We start from the raw sequence: 24,183 nt of genomic DNA, 5'->3' as shown, positions 1-24,183 counted from the left end.
ATAGGCTTAATGAAATAATACAAAGGTTGTATTTCTTTGTCCTATATCGAATATATAAAACTACGTTTCACATAGGGTTTCACAAATTTAGATCACTACAGTAATTGACTTCTCGCGTTATTGCTCGTGTTACACAAGAGCGTGACTGTTTTTTTTTGTAACATCCGGCTTTTCTCTGCGACAGAAACCGCCTTTACGTCTCGCTTCCTACTAGCCGCTGTCGGATGAAGAGTGAGCAAATGCAGCGTTGACCAGGAGATAGCTAGCCAGCTAAATTCCTAAACAAGCTGAATGCTGTGATGTCTTCAGGGATGACTGGACAAACGCCGTAAGTTTCACGTTTCATTCCAGATCCATCGTTTCTTTTCATTATGTTCAACAAATGCAGAGTAGTTAGCTCTAGCTTCAAATGCTAAGACGTTAGCTAGTGCTAGCTATTAGCCACGGGTGCCATTGTCGAACTAACGACGAATTTTAAACAAGCAACGCCGCAATCAACTTCAGCTCGCCGACGCGAGAGTTAGCGATATAACTTTGTTCTCCAACGAAGCGTAATAAGGTAGAATAGCACAATTGTGCCTTTTTACATTGTATCCGTTGAAGGAAATAACTTTCATAAGCTATATAATAATCTAGCTAACCACTCAAGATATCTAGCCACCACTAGCTAGTCCTTTATCAGGCGTTTTTGCTAGCTATCAGTTTAGCCAGATAACACAACTAGGCTAACTAGCTTTACGTCGTCAGCTTTTTTGCTAATGTTAGTTAGCGTAAATAGGTAGGCTCCTTGAGCCTCTACAATAACAATTGTGGCGGCTTTAGCACGTTACACGTACTGTTAGCCAAGTGGAGGGTTAAGAAAGCGGTTTCTCTTAAATAATGGTTTCCCGCTGATACCACCCTCCTAGATAACTTAGTAGTGGCTGAACAGGCTACAGGTTTTCGAGAGTGCCAAGGCCTACTGACCCTACACACACTAACCAGAAACTTACCCACACAGGTGCGTTACAACTAGCAGATGGGACCAGCCCGCCCAGCCCAAACCGAGGGTGGATGTGATGCAGGCCTGCGTGGGAAACTCATCGCACCCTAGTGTCCCTGCTAGCTGTACGTCAGTCACCAACCAGAACGCAACCCAGAATAGAGGTCCCGGGACATTGCGGTCTGATGGGGATCAGACAGCCTCACAAGGCGGAGTGGAGATGGCTGCAGCCATGGCGGCTAAAATCAATGCCATGTTGATGGCAAAGGGAAAGTTGAAGATTCCCCCACCGCTACCGTCTAAGGTACTCAACAGTAACTGTAACAGTGGTTTTGGACTGTATTTAAATAACCAGTGAAAGGCATTAGTAATGAGTTATGTATCATGTTTCAGGTACCTTCATGTTTGTCAGTGTCCAGTACGGCAGATGAAACTGTAGTCACAGAGGTTGACATTAACGATGTCCCAATAAACTGTAGAAACCTTCTTACCAAAGGCAAAACTCAAGAAGAGGTAAGTTGATACACCCGGTCTACCCTTTTTTAAACACCATTCCAGAATCCCATGTCTCTGTGACCATCTTTTTATTATTTTATTACATTCTAGATTCGCCAGTGCAGCGGGGCGGTAGTCTCAACCAAGGGTCACTACATGAGTGATATGGACAAAGGAAAAGCAGTGTATGTATTATGCTGAGATTGCTTCCAGTGTCTATATTCTGTTGGGTGTGTCCATGTTGTATTCTAATTAACTTTCTTTATTTAGAGAAAGGCCTTTGTATTTGCATGTCCAGGGCCGGAGTCAAGACGAGGTTAATAGTAAGTACTGCAACCGAACCATCAAATCTCCTCACTGTCAGAGTTGGTCTGGACATGGCCGTTTCCCTCTCCTAACCCTGTAACACAGAGCCCTCTCTCCCTGTGCTGTTAGAGGCCGTGAGAAGAATTAAAGAGATCATCTCTGAGGATGTGTTGCGGACGGCCGCGGCGCTGGGAGGGCAGCAGGTGCCCATCATTCCTCCTCTGACTCTCTACCCCCAGCCCTCCCGCACCTCATCTGCCCCTCACATGCCCCGGACGCCCAGCAGCTGCTCCTCCACCCCCCAGGGACACAGACCTGCAGCTCCACACTCAGGGGTAGGCAGAGCCGGCTCCTTCACAGAGACATGGTTAGAGACGGGGGAGATGTGTGATGGTGCTAGTCTTTGCTGGAGGTCAAGAAAGTGAGGCCAGTTAAGATCATTTGGCTTTGCCGAAACCCACCTCCTACAGCAGGGCAACAGGAAGAACAACTCTGCTCTCCAGACACAGCCCAGGGTTACTGTGCCTGCTCACAACTCTTGTCTTTACTGGTCCACATGACCAGGAAGTTCCATCACTCCCATGTTTCTGAACACCCAATCCTTAAGCTCTTCATTTCGGTGGTTAAACTAATTAGTTTTAGTCGAGTTCCTGTTCCGGACTGATGGACTCACATCTCGCCTGTCCTCTCCCAGAGTTTTGTGCACACAAAGATCTTTGTGGGTCTGGACCAGGCCCTGCCCTCCTTCAATGTGAACGAGAAGGTGGAAGGTCCTGGAGGGACGTACCTGGGACACATTCAGACTGAGACGGGGGCGAGGGTCTTTCTCCGGGGGAAGAGCTCTGGCTACATCGAGCAGGCGTCCAGGCGGGAGTCCTTCGAGCCTCTCTACGTCTACATCAGGTGAATGGAACATGCCGGTTTTAATGTGGTATTAACTTGCAATTAAGTACTGTGCAAAAGTCATAAGCTCAGTATGCCCAATAGCATGACTATTGTGTTACATATTTATGTTTGCCTTCTGTCTGTGCAACAGTGTAAAAGTGCATTATTATTATTATTTTTTATATATTTTTTTTTACTTTTTTTGAAAGCATTTGATTTACTTTAACATTTCACTTGCACAGTACAGTAGGAGGTATTCACTTGCATTGCATCTCCTCCACCAAGGTGTGGTTGAGTTCCCATTTCATCCTGCTGTTAAAAGATGTGCCACTGCAGCTTTGTGAATCAGGTTTCCTTGGACGTGATAATGATAGGTAGGTGTGTTGAGGAGTTACAAATGGTACCTTGTGTCTTGCAGCCACCCAAACCAGACAGGACTGGAATCTGCAAAGAAACTCACCGAAAGTCTTCTAGAAACAGTAAGTCCCACGGGTCTAACATTCACATCTTTATGAAGGACATGTAAAGAAATAGTGTTGGAGGTTTTAGAAGGTGATGCTGCTGAGGTTTGTAGCGTTCACTGATACCCACCTCCTAGATGAAACAGTAGGGTGAACCACCTGGGCCTCGAGTCGTGGATTAAGAGTGCTCTGCTCCTACTGACAAGAACACCAGTCTTTGTTGTTTTGAGAGCTGTTTGAGTTCCTAACATGTTGCGATGCCTGTTCTCAACCTCCTCTCCTCACCTTCATCCAGGTGAGAGCTGAACACTCGCAAATGGTGTCCATATACACAGCTACTGGTTCTACACAACGTAAGTACACCTGCGAACCAGCCTGCTGCACAGCTCCTCTTGCAAGGAAAAAAACTCAGATGTGTATATATATATTATTTTTCTTTTCTTAATGTAACCACAGCTAAATACTACACCCTGACAAGCTAAGGGCCTAGCCTCTGTAATGATTCCTTTTCTGTCACCCTTAGAAGCAGTTGGAATAGGTCAGGGCTGAGGCCCTGTGCGCTGCCCTGAGAGAGGCCTGGTATTAACTCCATCTCCTGTACTTTTATTTCAGCATACGCAGCACATGGATATCCACCTAATAGCAATTACTCTAGCCAGGGGTCCTGGTATAGCTACCCTGCAAATGGGTATGCGGGCGGCTATTCACCGTACCCAGGATCCAGTGGTTATTGGAGTAGTGCAAATGGTGCCCCAAGTCATTCTAACCTGTCGACAACCCCTCAATCTTCTCAGGCAATGGTTCAGTATCCAGTCTGTCCTAGGAAACCACATCCCTATCTAGTACAGGTATGGGACCCACAGAGCCCCCCCCCCCCCTGCACTTCACATCCAATACTTGCCAAGCCAACCAGCTGTGCCTCTGAGTTTTGCAAGTGTGTGAATGAGTGGGAGCCCAGAGCCCATCTGTGTTCTTCTGTCTCCAAGGACCCTGGGAGCACTGACTCTGAGGCAGACGAAGGCTCCTCCACCAGCCCGCCTCAGACAGGAAGCCCCAAGCGCCGTTTCCAGGAAGAGGCCCAGGACGAGCTGGCGTCTCAGGTGAGTAGGAGCCGCCGTCTACAAGCTACTCAGGAAGTGGTGAACGCGAGCCTCACCAGGCTCCTGTTATACACCAGCCACAACTTACACTCTGCTCCCTGCCCAGCCTGCTGATGTCCCGGCTGCCGAGAGCTCTCCCCCTACGGCACCCTCCAGGGTGGAAGAAGGAGCAGAAAGGTTTGTCTCCTGATTCCTATCCCCATTTTTATTTTGTCTTTTTTTATTATTATTGGCTGTTAATACCTGGATATTTGTGAATAATCTTTTGGGTCTTTTCTTCTTCAGGATGTTGATGCCACCGCCTCCACCCATGCCCCCTGTGTTCGCCGCGCCTCCAGCACGCAAGAGAGCCCGAGAGCCAGTGAGCTTGCCCCCCAGTCCCCCCTCAACCCTGGGTACGCAGCGCTGCAAACACACCCTGCCCTCACCCCCTCTGACTGACCAGACTAGAGGTGGAACCCTGTGTGTAGGCCAGACTGCCTGTGCTAGCTAACTCTCTCTTCTTCTATATGTCTGTGTCTTCCTCTTGTCTTCTCTCTCTCCACATGTCCTGGACCTTGGCTGTGCTGCTGTTCCCTGGCTGTGGATCAACGTCCTGACATGGGGCTCCTCAATGGCCTTCTCTGTGAAAACCCCTCTGTCACACTTTTTGTCTCCCTCTCTGTCACCGTTTCTTTGTCCCCTCCTCCTGTCCCTCTCTCCCTCTTGATGTTGATGCTTTGCAGAAGCGCCGGAGGAGGAGAGCGTGAAGAAGCCTCGGGTGGTGCCGGACGCCTCGGGCCTGGTGCCGTACGGAGGGGACTCCTCAGACGAGGAGGAGGAGAGGACGCGCAGCAGTAAGATGGTGTAGCTCCCCTGTGGCCAGAGCTCTCCCATTCCCAGGAGCAGGTCATCCTGCCCTCTGACCTCCCCGGTGGACAGAAGGAAATTAACCACCATTATAGTCACAATAGATCGTTCATTCAAGGTAGTTTAATTTCATTTATTTTAAAACCATATGCTGTTTATGAATTGGCTTGCCTTCAGATTCTCGTTACTTGCTTTGCACCAATTACTGATATATATTGTAACTTTCAGTGGAACTTTTCTTATCTTGGAAAATGGTGTAAACCTGTTCCCATGGAATACTGTAATAAACAATTTGAAAAAAAAAAGACGTGTGCCTGATTTAATTTAGTATCCCTGCAGCTGGAGATGCCAGGTTACATTTAGTCATTTAGCCGACGCTCTTATCCAGAGCGACTTACAGTAACTACAGGGACATTCCCCCCAAGGCAAGTAGGGTGAAGGGCATGGCCAGGAATCGACCCGGCAACATTCTGATTACTAGCCCGACTCCTTAACCAGGAGTCAGGTGGCTGAGCGGTTAGGGAAGCGGGCTAGTAATCAGAAGGTTGCCAGTTCGATTCCCGTCCGTGCAAAATGACGTGTCCTTGGGCAAGGCACTTCACCCTACTTGCCTCGGGGGGAATGTCCCTGTACTTCCTGTAAGTCGCTCTGGATAAGAGCGTCTGCTAAATGTAAATGTTAACCGGTCAGCCATCTGACCCCCAGGTTGAACATGTTACTAAACTGACGTCAAATCAGTTGGGTGTAGCGAGGGGCTGCCATGCCGTTGTGGAGCGTGAGCACCCCGGGGTTGTCCAGGGAGAAGCAGGGGTGGACGTAGCGCTGGAACTGACAGCAGAAGGTATGAAGGTGCTGCTCCAGGTCCACGTTGAAGAAGGACAGGGTCCCCTGGCCGTAGTCCAGCAGAAGCCCGATCCTCACAGGGTTCACTGTGATCCGGATGTCTGGACTCCAGCCGCTGTGCAGGAACTCGTACTTGTGCCTGTTTGACAGAGCGACGTGGGAGTTTTAGTGCATCGGACAACAGGAGGTTTGTGGTACATTTAACGCCAACATGGGGATTCCAGAACAACATGGCTGAGGGGGTTTAGTGTGTGTGTGTGTGCAGGAATGAAACGCACTACTAGGTAGTGTTGTTTTTCCTCCAACTCAAGGGGGCATAGCAGAGATGTTGATGCTTTATCCTTTCTGTAAACCAGTGGCTCAGGAGGGGACGTAGGCTTGTATATTGGTTTTGCGTAGGCACTCCCACATTAACCGGACCAGTGCCAGACTAGCGCTTCAGAAGCACAATCGTGTGGTGTCTTGTGTGATATGTCTGTACGAAGGATCTGCCGAAAGTGACAATACAGCTGTTATGCTTTGTGCGGAACAGAGTTGCTATGGCAACAGCTATACGGCAATGACACTTTTGTTCCACGGGCACCTAACTGAAGAATACTTCCAACAAGGCATTGGAAAAACAATGAAAAAAAGCAGTGTCTCACAAAGAAAATTAATATTTTGAACGACCAGAAATAATCCTGCATCGTCCTGCTATTCATACACAGAAATGGGCGATAGACCCCCTTGGGATGACAGGCATACATATTACCCTGAGAACGATCCCAGCGGCTGAACTGAGTAGGAACAGTCGACCACTGATCTGTCAGTGCTGATCACTCTTGCACTTTTTGAGGTTCATGTTTAATTTGTAACTTGTTTATCTACATGCTATTATGGTTCTTCCCATTGGTACTTATTTGCTTTTCACAATATATGCTTCACGTTTTGGCTACCCGCAATGTTTTGAGGCTATCTCGTTGTTATGATCATTGACCTATGCACTTTTGTAAAGCTCTCTCTTAAGTGGCTGCTAAATGAATAAATGTAAATGATCTAGATGGGTGTTCCGGCTCCAGACTCTTACCTGGAGGGGGTAAGGGTGTGCCTCATGCACCAGGACGTGTTGTTGCCCCCCAAGTAGGAATTCCTGGGCGTGTCCTCGTATGCCACACCAATCCTGAACTCCGTGTCCTCCCCCACCTCCACCTCCCAGTAGTGTCTGCCTCGCACAGGAATCAGGTCCCCCAGGACTGCTACGCAGCTGCACTCGAAAACACAATACAATTACACTATTATTTATTTAGCAGACACCTTTACCCAAGGCGACTTGCGGAGACTAGGGTGTGTGAACTATGCATCAGCTGCACAGTCACTTACAACTACGTCTCACCCGGAAGAGTTACTGCCACAGTCAGGCCAGTTGACAGTCTTGTCTGGGCCCAGGACGAGAATCTTAGATGGGCCCCCTGCGCCCAGATCTCTCCTTTTCCCTTGCTCTTCCTCTCCTCTGCTCCAGTTATGCTCCCCCCCCCTACCCTGGGCCCAGGACAACAGACCCGTTTGTCCTCCCCTATCGGCGGGCCTGCCCTCAGTTACGACTGACTGTGCTGGTGGCCCCCCTATGGTGGTTTAACCTGTGTTACCCTGCAAAGGTGTTGTCATCAAAGGTCATGGCACTCAGGGGCAGTTCCTCGTCCCCATAGAACATGGTGAAGCCATCCTTAGAGATCGACAGACAGGGATGGGCGGTGTCCTCCAGCAGGTGGAAGAATGTGCCTACAGGATACACACACACACACACTGTTCAAGTATTTTATTGTCAGATGCACAGAACAACACTCGTTCAGACTGGGCACTGAAATTCTTAGGACAAGACAACGCAAAGCAACCTGGCACAACATAACATAAGAACTCAGAACATAGATTGCACCTATGATAAGCTCAAATATAATAAACCTCCTAAATATACAATACGGTTTACTAAACCTCTAATACACATAATAACCTATACTAACCTTATAAACCTATACTGACCTAACAACTGGTGCAATTTTGCTGATAGTTCAACCAGTATCAATGACCATTCACTGTCAGCATGCAAGCACACATGCTCATTTAACTGCTCACTTAACCCCACAGCATAGTGGGGGTCTCACCTGTGGTGGAGACGGTAAAGCCTTCACTTCTCTCACTGGGACCCCCAATATTGACTGCCCTGACAGACAGCAGGAAGGTCCTACCTGCCTGCAGCAAGATCACACTCTCACAGGAGGGGATAGCCACGATGGACCTGGCAACACACAATATTAGATTTAGTCATTTACTTATTTTATTTCAAATGGACTATGTCTATTTTAAAACAAATGTAAGAATTTGATGCAGCGTACAAGATTATAGCATCAAGCTAATTATATATCAGTAACTTTCATTTAAGGTGAGAGACTTACTAAGCTGAAAAGAACTGTTTTTTATCCAGTCTAAATTATTTTTCAACGTACGTGGCCAGAGTTGACTGAAATGGAATGTGAATTGGACCCAGGCTGATAGGACTAGGTTCCGGCTGAGAGCGCTGGAGGAGGCCTGACTAAGAATAGCTTTTCTAGGACACTACCAGTCTGAGTCAGCAACTACTCTATCCTGGGAACTCATACCGCCTAAAACTGCAGCAACAGAGGGACTCATTTATGAACGTTCTGGAAAAAGAGGCTTGTTAAACATGATGCTACCAGGACCTCCTGGGATGCTGCACTCAGGATGAGACCTGAAATACAATCTTGTAGGTAGTGTATGTCGTTCACCATTGCTGAGCCATTTATGCAAAACAATACATAAGACAGTGATTACAGAAAGATTTTCCAATTTTGTGTCTTACTCAGTAACCCCACTCTGTTCTCCATCTGAGCCCATTTCGCTGAGCTCCACAGTGTATGAGTCAACTGGGTTTGTATTTCCTGACTCCCAGCGAATCAGAGCAGCCTCGGGGCAGCTGGTACACGCCCTCTGTCTGATCAGGGGAGGGGAAGGGACTGGGGGGAGAGGACAGAGCTGGGTCAGGCTATGAAAACAACACAGGAGGCTCCATTCCACTCAATGCCCTGAAGCATAGAGAGGATGCCAAGTGTCTGGCTGGATGTTTTATGCAACCTGTCACAGCTTTACTGAATTTAGAAATTTCCCAGTGCTTTCTGCTGACAACATTCTGGGCTGAGTGCAACCTAATTACCTGTCATGTACAGGGCCTTTTCGCTGGTGGGGCTGATGCCTGTAGTGTTAGTAGCTGTCACCCAGAACTCATACTGAGCGTTGGGCTGCAAGTCTTCCACGGTGCAGTGGGTCTCCTTCACCTTAACCATGGACACTATGGGGAATATGACAATCACAGGTGAAACGGTAACTGACGCTTCAGGGAACGGAAACACTGGAATGCAGTTAATCGGCACGATTATAAATAAATACTTCAGGAGCATTAAATCAACATAGCATGCTTTTTTCATGACTCCCGGCTTTCCACTTACTGAAATTCAAAAGATCTTGTGACTACTCATGGAAGTTCTCACCCTACTAAGATATTCGGAGGTGTTCTATGTTGGCATGTCCTACCTTGTGGTTCCAAGGTGTTCTATGTGGGCATGTCCTACCCTGTGGTTCTAAGGTGTTCTATGTGGGCGTGTCCTACCTTGTGGTTCCAAGGTGTTCTATGTGGGCATGTCCTACCCTGTGGTTCTAAGGTGTTCTATGGGGTGCGCGTCCTACCTTGTGGTTCCAAGGTGTTCTATGTGGGCATGTCCTAACCTGTGGTTCTAAGGTGTTCTATGTGGGCGTGTCCTACCCTGTGGTTCTAAGGTGTTCTATGTGGGCATGTCCTACCCTGTGGTTCTAAGGTGTTCTATGTGGGCGTGTCCTACCCTGTGGTTCCAAGGTTCTCTCTGATGGTGTGTCCTCCAGCACTGTTCTGTAGTACAGCTCATAGTACTCCACCGTGTCATCAGAGAACAGGCTCCAACACACACGCAGGGAGGTCTGGGTGGCAGAGTTGGGTGACTGGGGGTTGATGACTGGGGCAGACGGAGCTGACAACGTCCCAATATTAATGCTACTCAAATCCTTATGTCTCCAGGCAACCACAACACTTATCATCATCCATAATTATGTGGATGAACAGAACCAATTATGATTTTAAAGCTTTTATTCTGAAAAACATCAACTGAGTAAATGAAAAAGCGTTAACTTATCTGAAGGTCAGACCTGGTACGATGTTGATGGAGTCCATCATGGTTTTCACGTCTGACATGTCAGCCAGGGGCGTGTCGAAGGATAAAGAAGTGGCTATAGTGAGGTCGACCTTCTCTTTGGCAAACTCCTCCATTCTAGTTGGACAGACACACACGAGTTGGGGTAAAGCAAATCCACTCCAGTGTTTCCCCTACCATTACATTAGGGGGGCGCCCGCCCCCCCAACGGCACCCCCGGCCCTCCCTGGAAGGTCAATTTGTTTTATATAGCGCCTGATCACAAAATAAGTCATTTAAGGTGACCTTTCCTATAAAACAGGTCTATACCTTGCTCTTTTATTAAACAAACTAAATGGCCTTATGTTATTTATCTTATTGACACGACGGCATTTCATTTCTGTCTCATGGTCCCCCTCCCCCCCCCCCCGCCGCCACCCTCCCCCCCTCCCAGAGCTGTAAATTTGGAGGAAACTGCACTCCATGTACGTTTGACTTGCGCCATGCCGTTCCAAACATTTGTCTGTGTAACAGACGTGGCCATGCTCCGTGACGGTCTGTTTGCCACTCGCTGGGCTCAAACACGCCACCTCTGACCTGCCAAGCGCGACCACTACCAGCTACGCCAACGAAAAGCTAGCTCTTTGCTGACGCGGGTGGCCTGTTATATACTCGAGGAGTGAGTTTCACGGATTCACACCCGTTACATTTGCATCACACTGGACACATTAGACCTCAATCCAAGCTGATGCATGTGCATGCTTATGAAGTCATGAGTGAAGAGGGGTGATGTTTCGAACCCATGCATTGAGATATCACAACAAAACCATTATCATTCATTGTAGTGTAAGCCAGTTCAAAACATGACCACTCAGACAACACTTCATACTACCTCTTAAGGATGGGCGTTACTCCCTGTCAACGACAAGTAAACAACTTAAGATTTAAACTACTATGGCATTATTTGTAGGTTTAAAACCATCAAAAGAGCTAATCACTTTGACAGGAGGCAGTCCAGGGCTCACCTGTAGGAGGAGGCGTTGGTCCTGGATACGGTACAGAGCCTGAGCTGCCTCGATGAGCTCCTTGGAGGACTCCAGTATGCGTCCGCACCCCAGCAGCTGTGTGTACAGAGCCTCCAGCTTGTTCTTCTTCTCCTCCTCCAGCCCCGCGGCCCTGTCGTCATAGCGATGAGACAACGTCTGCAGGACGTCGTTGTAATGTTGCTCCAGGTGTTGCTCCTGACGACCGAAATTCTCCTGAACGAGTTTACAAGGATGTCAGGCTACGAAGGTGGGAACATCACATTTACATGTATTCATTTAGCAGACGCTTTTATCCAAAGCTACTTCCAAGAGAGAGCTTTTAAAAAAAAATGCATAGATCAATGATCATAAACAACGAGATAGCCCCAAAAACATTGCGGGAAGCCAAAACATGAGCATACATTGTGAAAAGCAAAAAAACCTTGAGGACTTGTTCGTGATCATCCTGAGTTCCAGGTGAGACTTTTACCTCTACGGTGAGGAATATCTCCTCCAGGTGACCTGCAAAGTTTTCCATCTCAGTAACCTTCTCCTGTAGTTTGCTTCTGGTCTCATTCATGACATTCTGAATAAAAAAGAAGGTAAAACATCAAACTGCAGTGGTCATTCTTTTTTTCCCCTGTATGATTTCTAGATGACAGAGACATTAGGGGTTCCTCCAGTGTATTCAACACAAGGTGTTAAAAGCCCCCCAAGCCTAGTTATCTGCCCCTTACCTCGTCCCCTTGCTCATCAAAAACATTGTCATGTTCGTCTGAGGTGGGGGAAACTGGCTCTTCCTCGTCTGACGTTACACACGCCTCAAAGGTCAGAGACTCGTTAGTGTCCACAGAGAAGCGCTGGAAGGTGGAGGCCACTGTCCTCTGTTTCTGAGACACCACCACGAAGGGCTCAGTAGACAGACCATTTTTGGTGTCCCCCTCGTGATCCTCGTCTCCACTCAGAACCTCCTCCGTGATCACATCCAACATTGCCCCTCTGATATCACACACATCCATGACCAGAAGGGACCCTTGCTGTCACTGTGGGAGATAATGGCCAGGTGGAGTCTTTCAATGTGGCCAAGCTCTACTGTGTGTTACAGCGTTTGCTAACCCCTATGGCGTGGTTAATTGTAAAACAGTGGCTATTTGGAGTCCTTTTTAAGATCTTAAGATAGTTAGTAGGCTATACAGTGATAATGTATGATGATTTTCACCGTTAAAATTATACACTGACAACACAACACCGGTACAATTTTTTAAGCTTTCTTGAGTCATCAACGGAAACCATGCACTGCTAGGAATCGATGTTGATGAAAATGTATTAAGATTTGTTACTAGGATTAGATATTAATTTCCGGTTACCTGGATGATAAATCATTTAGTAATTTTCTTGTTTAATGTTTCAGCAGCGTCGATTTAAGGCGGCCATTGGCAATGTTTTTCAGTCAAGCAAAGCAAACGAGTTTGTGATAAATATAGAAAGGACCCAAACACTGACAGGCAGCTCAAGTGTCAATATGAATATTCATTATAATGCCAGTTTAACCAGCATTAACGACGATTTAGACACAACGTTACTCAGATTGCATACGTGTATGAAAGCAAATCGGTGACATAATGTTTTGAATTTTAAAAGCCATTGAATATTTAAGTTTTAACACCGAATTTGTTGGTTTTGAATTCACCTCTTTAAAATATGAATTTATTTCAATGTCAATAATAATTCAAGGTTCGTAAATTCAGGTTGCTCAAACAGTAAAATTCAGATCCCATGCAAAAACAAAATTTAAGCTTCAGAAATTCAAATAGAACACAATTCAGGCAGTTCAAATTCGACTTTCAACTTTTTTGTCGTGTTGTGTCTGACACAACAGTTTGAAAAAAATATTTTCGAAAGGTTGTAAAAATATTTTCGAAAAAAGGTTCGCCCCCCAAAGCTAATATACAGGGGGGACCACTTTCCTCGGGCCTCCAGGGAAATCTGTTCCACCTGTGTTCTGTGGAGGAATGAAATCTATAATGCGAATTCAATGCTGCTATTTCATATGTTCTATGTCTCTGTTGAATAAAAAGATAATCAATACCTCAGATATACAAAATGTGTAATGACAATGCTGAACATACAGCGGATGAAATAAGTATTGAACACGTCACCATTTTTCTCAATAAATATATTTCTAAAGGTGCTATTGACATGACATTTTCACCAGATGTTGGTAACAACCCATGTAATCCATACATACAGTACAATAAACCAAAACAAATACGTTCAGAAATTAAGTTATGTGTAATAATGTGGGACAGGGAAACAGTATTGATGTAACATGTAACACAGGGAAAAAGTATTGAATACATGAAGAAAGGGAGGGGCAAAAAGGCATGGAAAGCCAAGACAACAATTGAAATATATCAGTAATTAAAAAGCAATCCAGCCCTTTGTCAGTGCAAATTAATATCAGCTGGTTCAGTCCCAACTGATGGCCTACAAAAAAGTCTCATTGCCAAGGTGTCACACAAGACACATCTCACAAGGGCTAAAAGAAAAGAGCTGTCTCAAGACCTTCCGCAACCTAATTGTTGCCAAACATAACGATGGCATTGGTTGCATGGTGATTTGCTGCAGAGACCTGTTTGACATCAAGTCCGGTGAGAGGTACCGGATGGGAGAGGAGGGAGGGCCACACTATGGGACAAGAAGAGGGTACAATGGGCCTCATCAACTCTTAAGAGTGAGAGTCAACACCAGGAGATAAGAAGAAGATTCATTAGACCATGGAGAATGTATCCCTTTGCATCTGGACATCATCAGACCTTTGGGTATGGTCCGCCCCCTTGAATGGCCTGGTCTGCCCCCCCCCCCCCCCCCACTGATGTGTAGATGAAACTTGTTATACATAATGATCACTGTAAAATAATGAATGAAATATGAGTATCCTAAAATTAAAACACAGACTTACCTATTTATCATATAGTACAATACTTTATTTGTGCCTGCAACAAAACGTAAGGTTGCGTGTTAAAAACGACACACACACAATAATTCCAAACCAACAAATTCAGTGGTGTCAAAATTAAGTATTCAATGACTTTTAAAATGCTAAATATTATGTCACTGATTTGCTTCCATAGTATGGTTGGACCCCATTCCGGATGTTGCAATCAGATATTTTTCGGCTGTATTCTTTGAGCAGCCTGAATTTTATTCTATTGGAATTTCTGAAGCTTGAATTTTTTTGAATAACATTTTTCGGATCCGAACTTTAATGTTCGAATTTGAGCAACATGAATTTCGAATCTTGAATTTATGGATCAGATTTTGTTTTCATTTATATTAATATTGGAATTTTAAAGAGGTGAATTCAAAACCAACAAATTTGGTGGTGTTTAAATTTGAATGAGTATTCAATTCCTTTTAAAATTCAAAACATTATGTCACTGATTTGCTTCCATACACGTCGCACTGTCATGATTTAATTAAAGTAGCCTGTAGGCCTAATATTCGGAATGTATTTTGCGAAAAACAGACGTACTACTCTTTTCAGCCTTCTGTTGCAAGGTTAAATTTGTATCAACCTAACTATAAACTGCTTCGACTGTGGTGTCCATAAACATATTATTATTATTAAGGGGTGTGTCGTAGACGCGAGGTGGAATTCCCCGGTAGTCATGAGGAAAAGGTCAAAGTTGAAGGTAGAGGAGAGCGCCCTACGTCATACAAATGGCGGATGGTGTAAACAGAGCAGCGAAACACAAGCTGTACATGTTTTCTAAAGATGAATAACGTGGACTGCGAGCGTTTAGACAGTTTAGATGGTTGGGTGGCTATAAAAAGTAATATATTTGAAGAAAACGAAATATTTAAGCTTGGATTTATAGTAGAATGGAATGCTATCGAGTCTAAATTTGCTGTCACCTGTCACAACAGAACTCTTCAGCGACAGAAACGGAAAGATGAGATCGCAGTTAGCGACAACCAAACGAGCTGGGCTGGATTGTTCTCTGTCAACGATTTAAAAAACGTTCATCGTCAGTTTACAGGTGTCAGTGATGTTCTGGCAACAATTTTTCCAGACTTGTCAGACTTTGATGATGGTAACATTTGGGACTTATTTCTGAACCGTGTATCCACTCCCGAGGACGAAAGGGACCTTGATACACCTTGTCGCCAACTTGAGAAATACTTCAGCCATGCGATTGATATATGTGGGCGAAAGATTGTCCTTGACTCACTATTCTCCCAAGATGAGCGAGATGTTGAGGAGTACTTTGAAAACCTTCAGGAATTCAAGAAGAAAACGATGCAGGAAGAGGTGACCAGAGCCAAAGATCTCCTGCGAACGGTGAGCGCAAGATGCTGGTCAGTTAACTTTGGGAGAGACAGCGAAAGATGGGAGAGGAGAGACGAGAGGTTGAGGAAGATGAGGGGGTGAAAGAGATGGGGGAAGGGGAAACAAGGAATTACTGTCTGCTGAAGGAGATGAGGTGAGAGCTGAGGTGAGGGATGAGAATGTGAGGGAGATGAGGGGTGAGTAAGAGAAAGAGACCCCAAGTGAAGTGAGTCAGACTGAGATTGTTCACTTTGCGAAGTTCTTCAAGTCCTTCTGCTAATCCTGCTATTCCTGTTCTGCTGAAGCTTCTAGAATGTGAAACTAAGTCATCTAAATGCCATCCCTATTGTGTCCATTTACACAGACTCTAGTCCTAGTTTGGCCCACAGTGTGCTGCCAGGTTGTTGAATTGATGCAGCTCAGACTATATGTGCACAGTTATAACTTGCAATGTGGACAGTCGCATCTGTAAAATAAATGCTCTGCAGTAAATCATGGATATCAGTCCCCTGATTTGTTAGTAATAAGAGACAAGGTTACATTAAATGCAACATCGATGTGAGATGCTATACTCTAACAGAGGCTATTATGTGAAATATTCATTTGGGGTGACACTTTATATCCTGGTGCATGTAATCGTGTAAGCGTTAATTAATGAGGCCTTTATAAGTTTTGAGTCTTATTAACACATTTTAATGTTAACAAGCATCTTATAGGGGCCTTGTTACCGATTAACCAACGCTTATCACTGGCACCTAGATCTAGAGTCACCTAGATCTCACATTTATTCGGTGCTAAGTGTGAGCCGGTCTCCTGCAGTTGCATCAGAGCCACAGCACTGCTGACAGGATGGTTCTGCTGCTGCACATCTATGACCAGGAGGACCAGGCTTACCAGGACCTAGTCACCGTGGCGACACACTTCTTCCAGTACCTGCTGCAGCCCTTCAGAGACATGCGGGAGCTGGCTTGCCTGTACAAGATGGAGATCCTGGTAAGTTTTATTTGTATAGCCCTTTTAAAAAGCAATGTCACATAGGGCTTCACATATACGCCCTTAGATCTGCACCTCTACCAACCTAATACAAGGACTGGTGAAGTGAAGTTCCACTTCACTTTACATCTCTACACTTGCGTATAGTGTAGTCTAGTTCAATCCTGAGGCTGAGAAAACATGTCTCTGTGACTTGAGAAGCCAAAAGTCAGACAAGGGTACACACACAGCCTACTTACATTTAGTCATTTAGCAGACGCTCTTATCCAGAGCGACTTACAGTAAGTACAGGGACATTCCCCCGAGGCAAGTAGGGTGAAGTGCCTTGCCTAAGGACACAACGTCAGTTTGCATGACCGGGAATCGAACTGGCAACCTTCAGATTACTAGCCCGATTCCCTCACCGCTCAGTCACTTGACTCCTCCTACTCCTACTTGTTGTTGTTGTTGTTGTTGACTTGTTTGTCTGTGGGGAACCTTTGCAGAAGTCTCTGGAGTATGAGGAGCTGGGCCCCAAGAGAATCCAAGCTCTGGAGAGAGAGGCGGAGGAGTGGAGGAGGAGAGCAGAGGATGCGGTGTCTTCCATACAGGACATCACTGTCAGCTACTTCAAAAAGACATCAAAGGCTCTGGCCGGTACAGTTGTGTGTGTGTGCGCGCGAGAGAGGGAGCCACTGAGTGTGTGAGTGCATTTTGGCGTAGCACACTCCTCTTTGTCGAGGAGCACTCCAAACCAATATCGGCCGCACTACTCAGGGAACACCTGCACACCAGAGAGTTGTGCTGGTCTGCGTCCTCAAACAATAACCAGGGTTAAAAAAAAACTGATGATTGATTGTGTGTGTGTGTGTGCACGGCCCTTAGGCATGCTGAAGCAGATGGAGGGGGATGAGTGTCGCTTTGGCCCTGCCGCATGGGCGTCCGCTGCTCCCAGGATGGAGAAGCTGCACTTCCTCCTGGCCAAAGAGACTCTGCAGCAAATGAGGGCCCAGGAGATGTGCCTGAACCGCAGGAAGGCCAGCATCAGAGGGCAGGTCTGTGTTTGTGTTTGTGTGCGTTGCCAGGTTTACGCTGGGTCAGCACCAGGGTTGCCAGGTTTCTACTCGGGTTCATCTATCTGCCCACAGCGTCCTGTTAGCGGACATTGATCTATTTATAGACCTGAAAGTCCCCACATAAACCTCCAACAGCTTACATTACTATACTAAGAGTAGTCTAGTGACTGTGACAGTTAAGATATAGACAAAGAATACATTGTAGTTCACCCAAGATGGCTGTTGTAGCAGCTACATTATTCTTTAATCCATTTGATACAGCTAGAACACAATTACAAGGTCAGTTATGCTGTAGTCTACTGAGTATCCAGCCCCATTAGAGCCAACTGTGCATGTGTCTGTGTCTGTGTGTCTGTGTCTGTGTTGAGAGATAAGTGAGCTACACCTACGCAGATCTCAGGGATTTGTAGATGTGTCACGGAGCCAACAGGAAGTGCCTCTCGATAGCTCCCCCCGCGGCGTGCGTGCAAGCGTGCAGCCCAACCCTGGTCGTTGTCGCACTGAAGCCCCTGTGTGTTCTACCCTAGATGAGGTCTCTCTCTCAGGAGGGATGTGGACCTGGCCAGCAGGAAGCTGTGGACCAGCTGGAGTTGCAGTACTACGAGGCCCAGCTGGAGCTGTACGACACCAAGTTCAACGTCCTGAGGAACGAGGAGCTTCTCCTGGTGGCCCAGATAGGCACCGTGCGCCGGCAGATGAAAGGTACGCTGTCGTCTGTCGCTCCCAGCCGCGGGGTCACACAGGGGCCCTGGGGTCACACAGGGGCCCTGGGGTCACACAGGGGCCCTGGGGTCACACAGGGGCCCTGGGGTCACACAGGGGCCCTGGGGTCACACATGGGCCCTGGGGTCACACACGCCTGGCATCTCTGATCGTCCTCTGATACAACAGAACAGCCTCTCCTTACAACACAGAGTGGTGTGTCTGCCTCGACACACGAGTTTTAAATAATCTCGCAAAAGCATATTTACTTTGGGGTAATATTTTATGCATGTAAATGCCCACTAATTGCTGCTCGTGGGGAATAGGCTGTTTGCTTCCAACTTCCAAGCTTTGTGTGTGTGTGTGTGTGTGTTTTGGCTAGGCTCTGAGCACTCTGGGCATCAGATTTATTTTTAAAAGCAGAGAGGGAAGCAGAAAGTGGTACTTCAGCACTTGTCCCCTCCCCTCCTCCCTCCCCTCCTCCCTCCCCCCCTCCCTCCCCTCCTCCCTCCCCCCAGGAGAAGAAGAGAGAGAGGGGACGACAGATTTGTGTGAAAGAGAGGTTCCGTCTCTGTGGAGATTTCTTCTCATAATGCCGTGACTGAGAACTTTCCGGAGTGCACACTGCTGTGGGTACTGTGCTTCGAGCTAAAGTACAAACGTGGGGCATTGTGAAGGAAAGCTTTAATTAACATGAAGGAGGGGGCATCCCTAGAGTGCCCCACTAGAGTGCAGACCACATAGGTTAAAGTCTAAGACGGTTCGATTCCAACCAGGGCCCTTTACTGCATTCCCTCTCTTTCTCCCCTGCCCTCCCAAACTTTCACTATAAAAAAAAGCATGAAATGCCCCAAAATATATATATATATATATATATAAAAAAATACTGTGTGTGTGTTTCAGAGCTGAAGGAGGAGGTGGTGTACTACGATGTGTGTGAGGACCCAGAGGAGCTCCAGAGCCTGGTTCAGACAGGTGTCTCCCCTGACCCCGCCCCACCTGTCAGTCACCTGAGACGTCGTCTCCAGGCCCTGGAGTCCAAGAGAGGAAGCATCGGTGCCCGCAGGGCCTATCTCCGCAACAAGAGGGTAAACCACGCGTGTGTGTGTGTGTGTGTGTGTGACGCGCGTGTGTGCGTGTGTTTAGCGTGAACGTGTGTGTGTGTGTGTCCCTGCTGTAGGATCAGTGTGTGGAGGCCAACGAGCAGAAGCATAGAGCCTCCCAGGAGAGCGGCACCTCCTTCATCCAACACCACGGAGTCCACCTGGTGAGTAACCATGACAACGGGGGGGACCCACGGTGGGTGGTCAAACAACCAATGGAACCACCCACCCACCCACCCACCCACCCACCCATCTCTCTCTCCTCTCTCTCTCTCTCTCTCTCTCTCTCTCTCTCTCTCTCTCTCTCTCTCTCTCTCTCTCTCTCTCTCTCTCTCTCTCTCTCTCTCTCTCTCTCTCTCTCTCTCTCTGTCCCCCCTCTCTCTCTCTTTTCATCCCTCTCTCTGTTGTCCCCCCTCTCTCTTTTCATCCCTCTCTCTGTCCCCCCTCTCTCTCTCTTTTCATCCCTCTCTATTCACCCGCAGAAACGAGAGAAGAGAAAAGAAGAAGACCAGAGGAGAAAGGAGTGGGTGGACGAGGAGAGAGAGAAGACGCTGAGTAGATTACGCTCCTTTAGAGAGGTTAGTCTCTCCCTATGTCTTCCTCTCTCTGTCTCTCTCTCTCTGTCTGTCTCTGTCTCTCCCTATGTCTCTCTCTCTGTCTCTCTCTGTCTCTCTCTCTGTCTCTCCCTATGTCTCTCTCTCTCTCTCTGTCTCTCTCTCTGTCTTGTTGTCTCCCTGCTGCACCTCTCCTGTAATAAACCCTGAGCAGCTCTAACTCTCTTCCCTGGGACTGAATCTGTCTCACATGTTTGAGCCTGTATCCATGCAGGAGAGCCTACTGCTGTCCCCTGCCTCTCCTATAGGGCGCTCTAGATGTACCACACTCCTAAAGCATTCTCCTCCTGTCTTTTCCAGAAGCGTCCGGGACAGTATGTGGTGAAGACTCCTCGATCCAAAATGGCTGCACGTGAATCACCGTGTTCTGATTCCTCCCAGCCACTGTCAATCATTAACCTTAGCCCCGCCCCCTCGGCTGGATCCCCCGCCCCTGCCCCCGCCCCCAGGAAACCCCCCAAGAAAAAACAGAGCGCAGCCAAACCCAGGGACATCCCGGTGATCATCTACGCCCCTCCACCTCCTGCCCCGCAACCCTCCCAGACCTCCCCCCCGCCCCCTCCTCCTCCTCCTCCCCCGCCCTTGCCCCCTCCTCCTCCACCCCTCCCTGCCCTCACACCCTCCCACTCCCAGGCAGGGGACACACCCAAGCCCCTGAGCGAGAAAGAGGCGGCTCCCTTCCCTGCCAAGAACACTCTCAAACAAAACACAGGTGAGCAGGTCTAACATTCCTGTCATGGTCTCTGACTGGGCTCATCCTGGCACATGTTTGTGTGGATGTCATGGTGTTCATAGCAGCTCAGTATAGAGAGCATTTTCACAGGAAGGCAGCTTGTCAGATATTCTGACTGGTCCTAAGTCCTCTTCCTCCCTCTCCCCCTCTCTCTTTCTCCCCCTTTCCCCACTCCTCCCTCTCTCTCTCTCTCTCTCTCTCTCTCTCTCTCTCTCTCTCTCTCTCTCTCTCTCTCTCTCTCTCTCTCTCTCTCTCTCTCTCTCTCTCTCTCTCTCTCTCTCTCTCTCTCTCTCTCTCCCCCTCCCTCTCTCCCCAGGGTCTATGGACGAGGTGCTGGCCTCGTTACAGAGAGGGCAAGTTCGGCTACGCCGGGTCCAACCCCCAGCTCCTCTTGCCCCCGGCGAGGCCCCCTCCGCCCCGGACGCCATGACCAGCATCATGTGTGCCATCAGGCAGGGGGTCACCCTGAAGAAGGTGGGGCCCAGCCAATCGCCTGATTCCGTTCACCGCATGCCTGATTGTGCCTGTGTGAAAGCCGTGTATGTCGTGTTGGTCCGTATCTGACCTGTTTGTGCTCCCTGAGGGGGTTAGGTGTGCGTGGCCCCGCCCGAGTGCAGAGACTCGGAGCTGGAGAAGAGCATCAAGGCGGCCATGCTGAGGATGAAGAGGGTGTCGGCAGACTCGGAGGAGGATGAAGACGGAGACAGAGAGGGAGGAGGAGAGTCTGCAGAGTGGGATACCTGAGGAGACCACACACACACTGTCACACACACACACTGTCACACACACACACTGTCACACACACACACTGTCACACACACACACTGTCACACACACACACTGTCACACACAAACACACACACTGTCACACACTCACTCACTGTCACACACACACACACACTGTCACACACTCACACACACTCACTGTCACACACACACACACACACACACTGTCACACACACACTCACTGTCACACACACACACACACACTGTCACACACTCACTCACTGTCACACACTCACTCACTGTCACACACACACACACACACTGTCACACACTCACACACACTCACTGTCACACACACACACACTGTCACACACACACACACACACACACACACACTGTCACACACTCACACACACTCACTGTCACACACACACACACACACACACACTGTCACACACTCTCTCACACACACTGTCACACACACATTGTCCACACACACACACACACACACACTGTCACACACACTGTCACACACACACCCTCTCTCTCACACACACACACTGTCACACACACACACACACACACACACACACACACTGTCACACACACTGTCACACACACACACTGTCACACACACACACACTGTCACACACACACACACACACACACACACACTGTCACACACACACTGTCACACACACACACTGTCACACACACACACACTCACCCTCTCACACATTAGAAACCTGTTTATAATCAATAATTATGATCAGTGATCTGTTCTTCAATTGTGCAGGTTGACGCTTGATAGCTTGACTGTTGATAGCTTCATAATGAATCAGATACGAACATGTAGGCAGTGTCCCTGAGGTCTGTTAAAGTGGCGCCATCAGTTGCCTGCTGTCGGCCCACTAACCTGACAACTTGAATCCAAAGTATTTTTTTCTTTCGAGTGTTCCAAGGGAAGTTGCACGATGAATTGATGAATGACCGTATCTGTTTTTCTTCTACACTACGTAGTCTCTAATAATGTCCTCATGTCTATGAATTCAGAATGGGACTGTCCTGGACATGTCTCAGTAGCTGAACACTGAGCTGTGTTCAATGCATCCTGTATAATGTTCTTGTTTTCACAGCGCTGGCTTCTCGCTTTTAACGTGCTGGTCAGCTAATCTTGACCCGACAGCTGTCTGTGAGAGGAGGTCAGACACAGGTCCACATCCTAGATGTCCTGACTTCCTCCTGTATGTCAGGGGTGATGGTTCAGTCACTCCACTGTTGGGGAGGCATCAGGCAGCTCGCTGTCCCTCTGTTTACATCAGAATGATGCACCACACTGGGTAGATCTGCCAGGGGACTGACAAGCTTATACTGTAGAGCACTGATTTTTATTACTTGTATCTCTACTTGTATTTTTTTGTAGCAGTTTGTCAATGCTCAGTATCATTATCTACTTTAAAAGATACACATTTTCAACCAAGAACATGTTGAAGTGCCTTGGGGATAAAGTAATTCATTGTGAGAATCTAAAACCCCAATAAAAAGTTACTAAAGGTAAACCATTTTTTATTGAATGTTGAATGTGTGAATGTATGTATTCAGCTTGTTCAGCTTTACTTCCTGTCTGATAGTTACGCTTCCAGGAGCATCTCGTTTCCAGGTAATCCATGAGTGTGTGTGTGTGTGTGTGTGTGAGACACTGGCGCCTCCAGGTGAAAGAAGGGACACTCCTAGGAAGAACACAGCGCAGGTGTTAAAGGGCTAACCCTATTGGCTGCATACACTCTGACAAGCAATCCCGGCAGCCTGTGTTACTATGGCAACAGAAAGTCTCAGTGGTGGTGGCCTACAGTGCCATCCCCACACACACACACACACACACATACACACAGTGCAGCACACTCCCATAATGATGTTTTACCAACTCGCCCACTCACCACCCATCCCACAATGAAGCCTGGAGAGAGAGAGAGGGAGACAGGGAGAGAGAGAGAGAGAGAGAGAGAGGAAGAGTGAGTCAGAGAGTCAGAGAAAGGCAGTAAAAGACAGGGATAGTAACAGAAGCTCCAGCTCATCAGAGGTATTCTGCGTCAGCGAGAGTGATGTCGTGTCATGATGAGATTTCATTGATCCAGGAGAACACCAGTCAGTCTGTTGAATCCTGTCTCCCTGCCCTGTGCAAGTCTCTGGTCATCATCCACTGACCTTGTTGGTCCACAGCCCCATCACACAACCAGCCTCGCAAATGAGTAGAATAACGGGTGGATAGAAAAGACACATACACAGGAAACTAAAAATGATGAAACTAATTTATTGGGGGAAAGGATGATTGACTTGTCTCTAATTAAATATCTTTTGTTTTGTGAGAGACAGCAGTGGACACGTCTCCCAGTCAGTCTTCTGCACAGCCACTTACGACCAAGCGGTCAATCAATACTTGGGAGTGAGTGGGATCAAGTTGCCGTGGCAACATGTCCGCTGATTCCACCACTGCAACCGTTTCCACGGTGAGAAGATGTAGGAAACCTGGGGGTGTGTCTCTTTCTAGCATGCCCTCGTCCACATCCCCTCCTCTCGTCCAAACGAGACACAGCCATACTCGTCACCTCCCCTTTGATTGAGACACAGCCCTACCACACAACCTCCCTTCCTTCCCATAAGCTCTCTTCCACTGATTGAGACACAGCCCTATCACCCAACCTCCCTTCCCATAAGCACTCTTCCTCTGATTGAGACACAGCCCTACCACACAACCTCCCTTCCTTC

At 47.6% G+C, this 24,183-nt stretch overlaps 3 protein-coding genes across 4 annotated transcripts; 2 read left to right on the top strand and 1 right to left on the bottom strand.

Moving 5' to 3' along the window:
• The first annotated feature begins 169 nt into the window (after positions 1-169).
• LOC134027862 (KH homology domain-containing protein 4-like) lies at positions 170-5,095 on the top strand. The gene is made up of 14 exons (XM_062471087.1): positions 170-328; positions 1,001-1,286; positions 1,376-1,495; positions 1,589-1,662; positions 1,748-1,800; positions 1,913-2,118; positions 2,478-2,686; positions 3,087-3,147; positions 3,425-3,482; positions 3,742-3,977; positions 4,116-4,229; positions 4,336-4,406; positions 4,515-4,624; positions 4,955-5,095. Exons 1-14 carry the CDS (start codon positions 300-302, stop codon positions 5,077-5,079), a joined length of 1,752 nt encoding a protein of 583 aa, XP_062327071.1. The 5' UTR covers positions 170-299; the 3' UTR covers positions 5,080-5,095.
• Positions 5,096-5,181: 86 nt separating this feature from the next.
• LOC134027861 (fibronectin type III and SPRY domain-containing protein 2) lies at positions 5,182-12,655 on the bottom strand. Its single transcript, XM_062471086.1, has 13 exons — positions 12,525-12,655; positions 11,895-12,200; positions 11,648-11,743; positions 11,158-11,391; positions 11,025-11,047; positions 10,149-10,270; positions 9,809-9,973; positions 9,127-9,261; positions 8,776-8,929; positions 8,060-8,193; positions 7,547-7,679; positions 6,988-7,164; positions 5,182-6,060 (listed from the first exon to the last, which is right to left on the bottom strand). Exons 2-13 carry the CDS (start codon positions 12,174-12,176, stop codon positions 5,808-5,810), a joined length of 1,908 nt encoding a protein of 635 aa, XP_062327070.1. The 5' UTR covers positions 12,177-12,200; positions 12,525-12,655; the 3' UTR covers positions 5,182-5,807.
• Positions 12,656-14,840: 2,185 nt separating this feature from the next.
• Positions 14,841-22,976, top strand: LOC134028021 (WASP homolog-associated protein with actin, membranes and microtubules). Of its 2 annotated transcripts, XR_009931488.1 has the most exons (12): positions 14,841-15,502; positions 16,310-16,483; positions 16,969-17,119; positions 17,348-17,517; positions 18,066-18,240; positions 19,144-19,328; positions 19,421-19,507; positions 19,826-19,921; positions 20,258-20,669; positions 21,007-21,164; positions 21,282-22,027; positions 22,160-22,976. XR_009931488.1 is itself a non-coding variant. In XM_062471324.1 (11 exons), exons 1-11 carry the CDS (start codon positions 14,936-14,938, stop codon positions 21,432-21,434), a joined length of 2,328 nt encoding a protein of 775 aa, XP_062327308.1. In that variant the 5' UTR covers positions 14,841-14,935; the 3' UTR covers positions 21,435-22,976. The 2 variants fall into 2 exon arrangements, 1 of the variants encoding a protein (XP_062327308.1); XM_062471324.1 differs by having other exon boundaries at positions 21,282-22,976.
• Positions 22,977-24,183: the final 1,207 nt, after the last annotated feature.

The sequence above is a fragment of the Osmerus eperlanus genome, chromosome 10, assembly GCF_963692335.1.
Source record: "Osmerus eperlanus chromosome 10, fOsmEpe2.1, whole genome shotgun sequence".
NCBI classification, from domain to species: domain Eukaryota; kingdom Metazoa; phylum Chordata; class Actinopteri; order Osmeriformes; family Osmeridae; genus Osmerus; species Osmerus eperlanus.
This window is presented reverse-complemented; position numbering and strand designations above follow the sequence as displayed.

Excerpts from the sequence above, each read along its gene's own strand:
- LOC134027862 (XM_062471087.1), top strand. The coding sequence starts at position 300 with ATGTCTTCAGGGATGACTGGACAAACGCC. Across the intron at positions 2,119-2,477 it reads CTGCAGCTCCACACTCAGGG|AGTTTTGTGCACACAAAGAT; the intron begins GTAGGCAGAGCC and ends GTCCTCTCCCAG. Across the intron at positions 4,230-4,335 it reads AGGACGAGCTGGCGTCTCAG|CCTGCTGATGTCCCGGCTGC; the intron begins GTGAGTAGGAGC and ends CTCCCTGCCCAG.
- LOC134027861 (XM_062471086.1), bottom strand. The coding sequence starts at position 12,176 with ATGGATGTGTGTGATATCAGAGGGGCAATGTTGGATGTGATCACGGAG. Across the intron at positions 9,974-10,148 it reads CTCCATCAACATCGTACCAG|CTCCGTCTGCCCCAGTCATC; the intron begins GTCTGACCTTCA and ends GGACGTTGTCAG. Across the intron at positions 8,930-9,126 it reads AAAGGCCCTGTACATGACAG|TCCCTTCCCCTCCCCTGATC; the intron begins GTAATTAGGTTG and ends CTCTCCCCCCAG.
- LOC134028021 (XM_062471324.1), top strand. The coding sequence starts at position 14,936 with ATGAATAACGTGGACTGCGAGCGTTTAGACAGTTTAGATGGTTGGGTG. Across the intron at positions 15,503-16,309 it reads CCAAAGATCTCCTGCGAACG|TTGCATCAGAGCCACAGCAC; the intron begins GTGAGCGCAAGA and ends GGTCTCCTGCAG. Across the intron at positions 21,165-21,281 it reads AGGGGGTCACCCTGAAGAAG|GTGTGCGTGGCCCCGCCCGA; the intron begins GTGGGGCCCAGC and ends TGAGGGGGTTAG.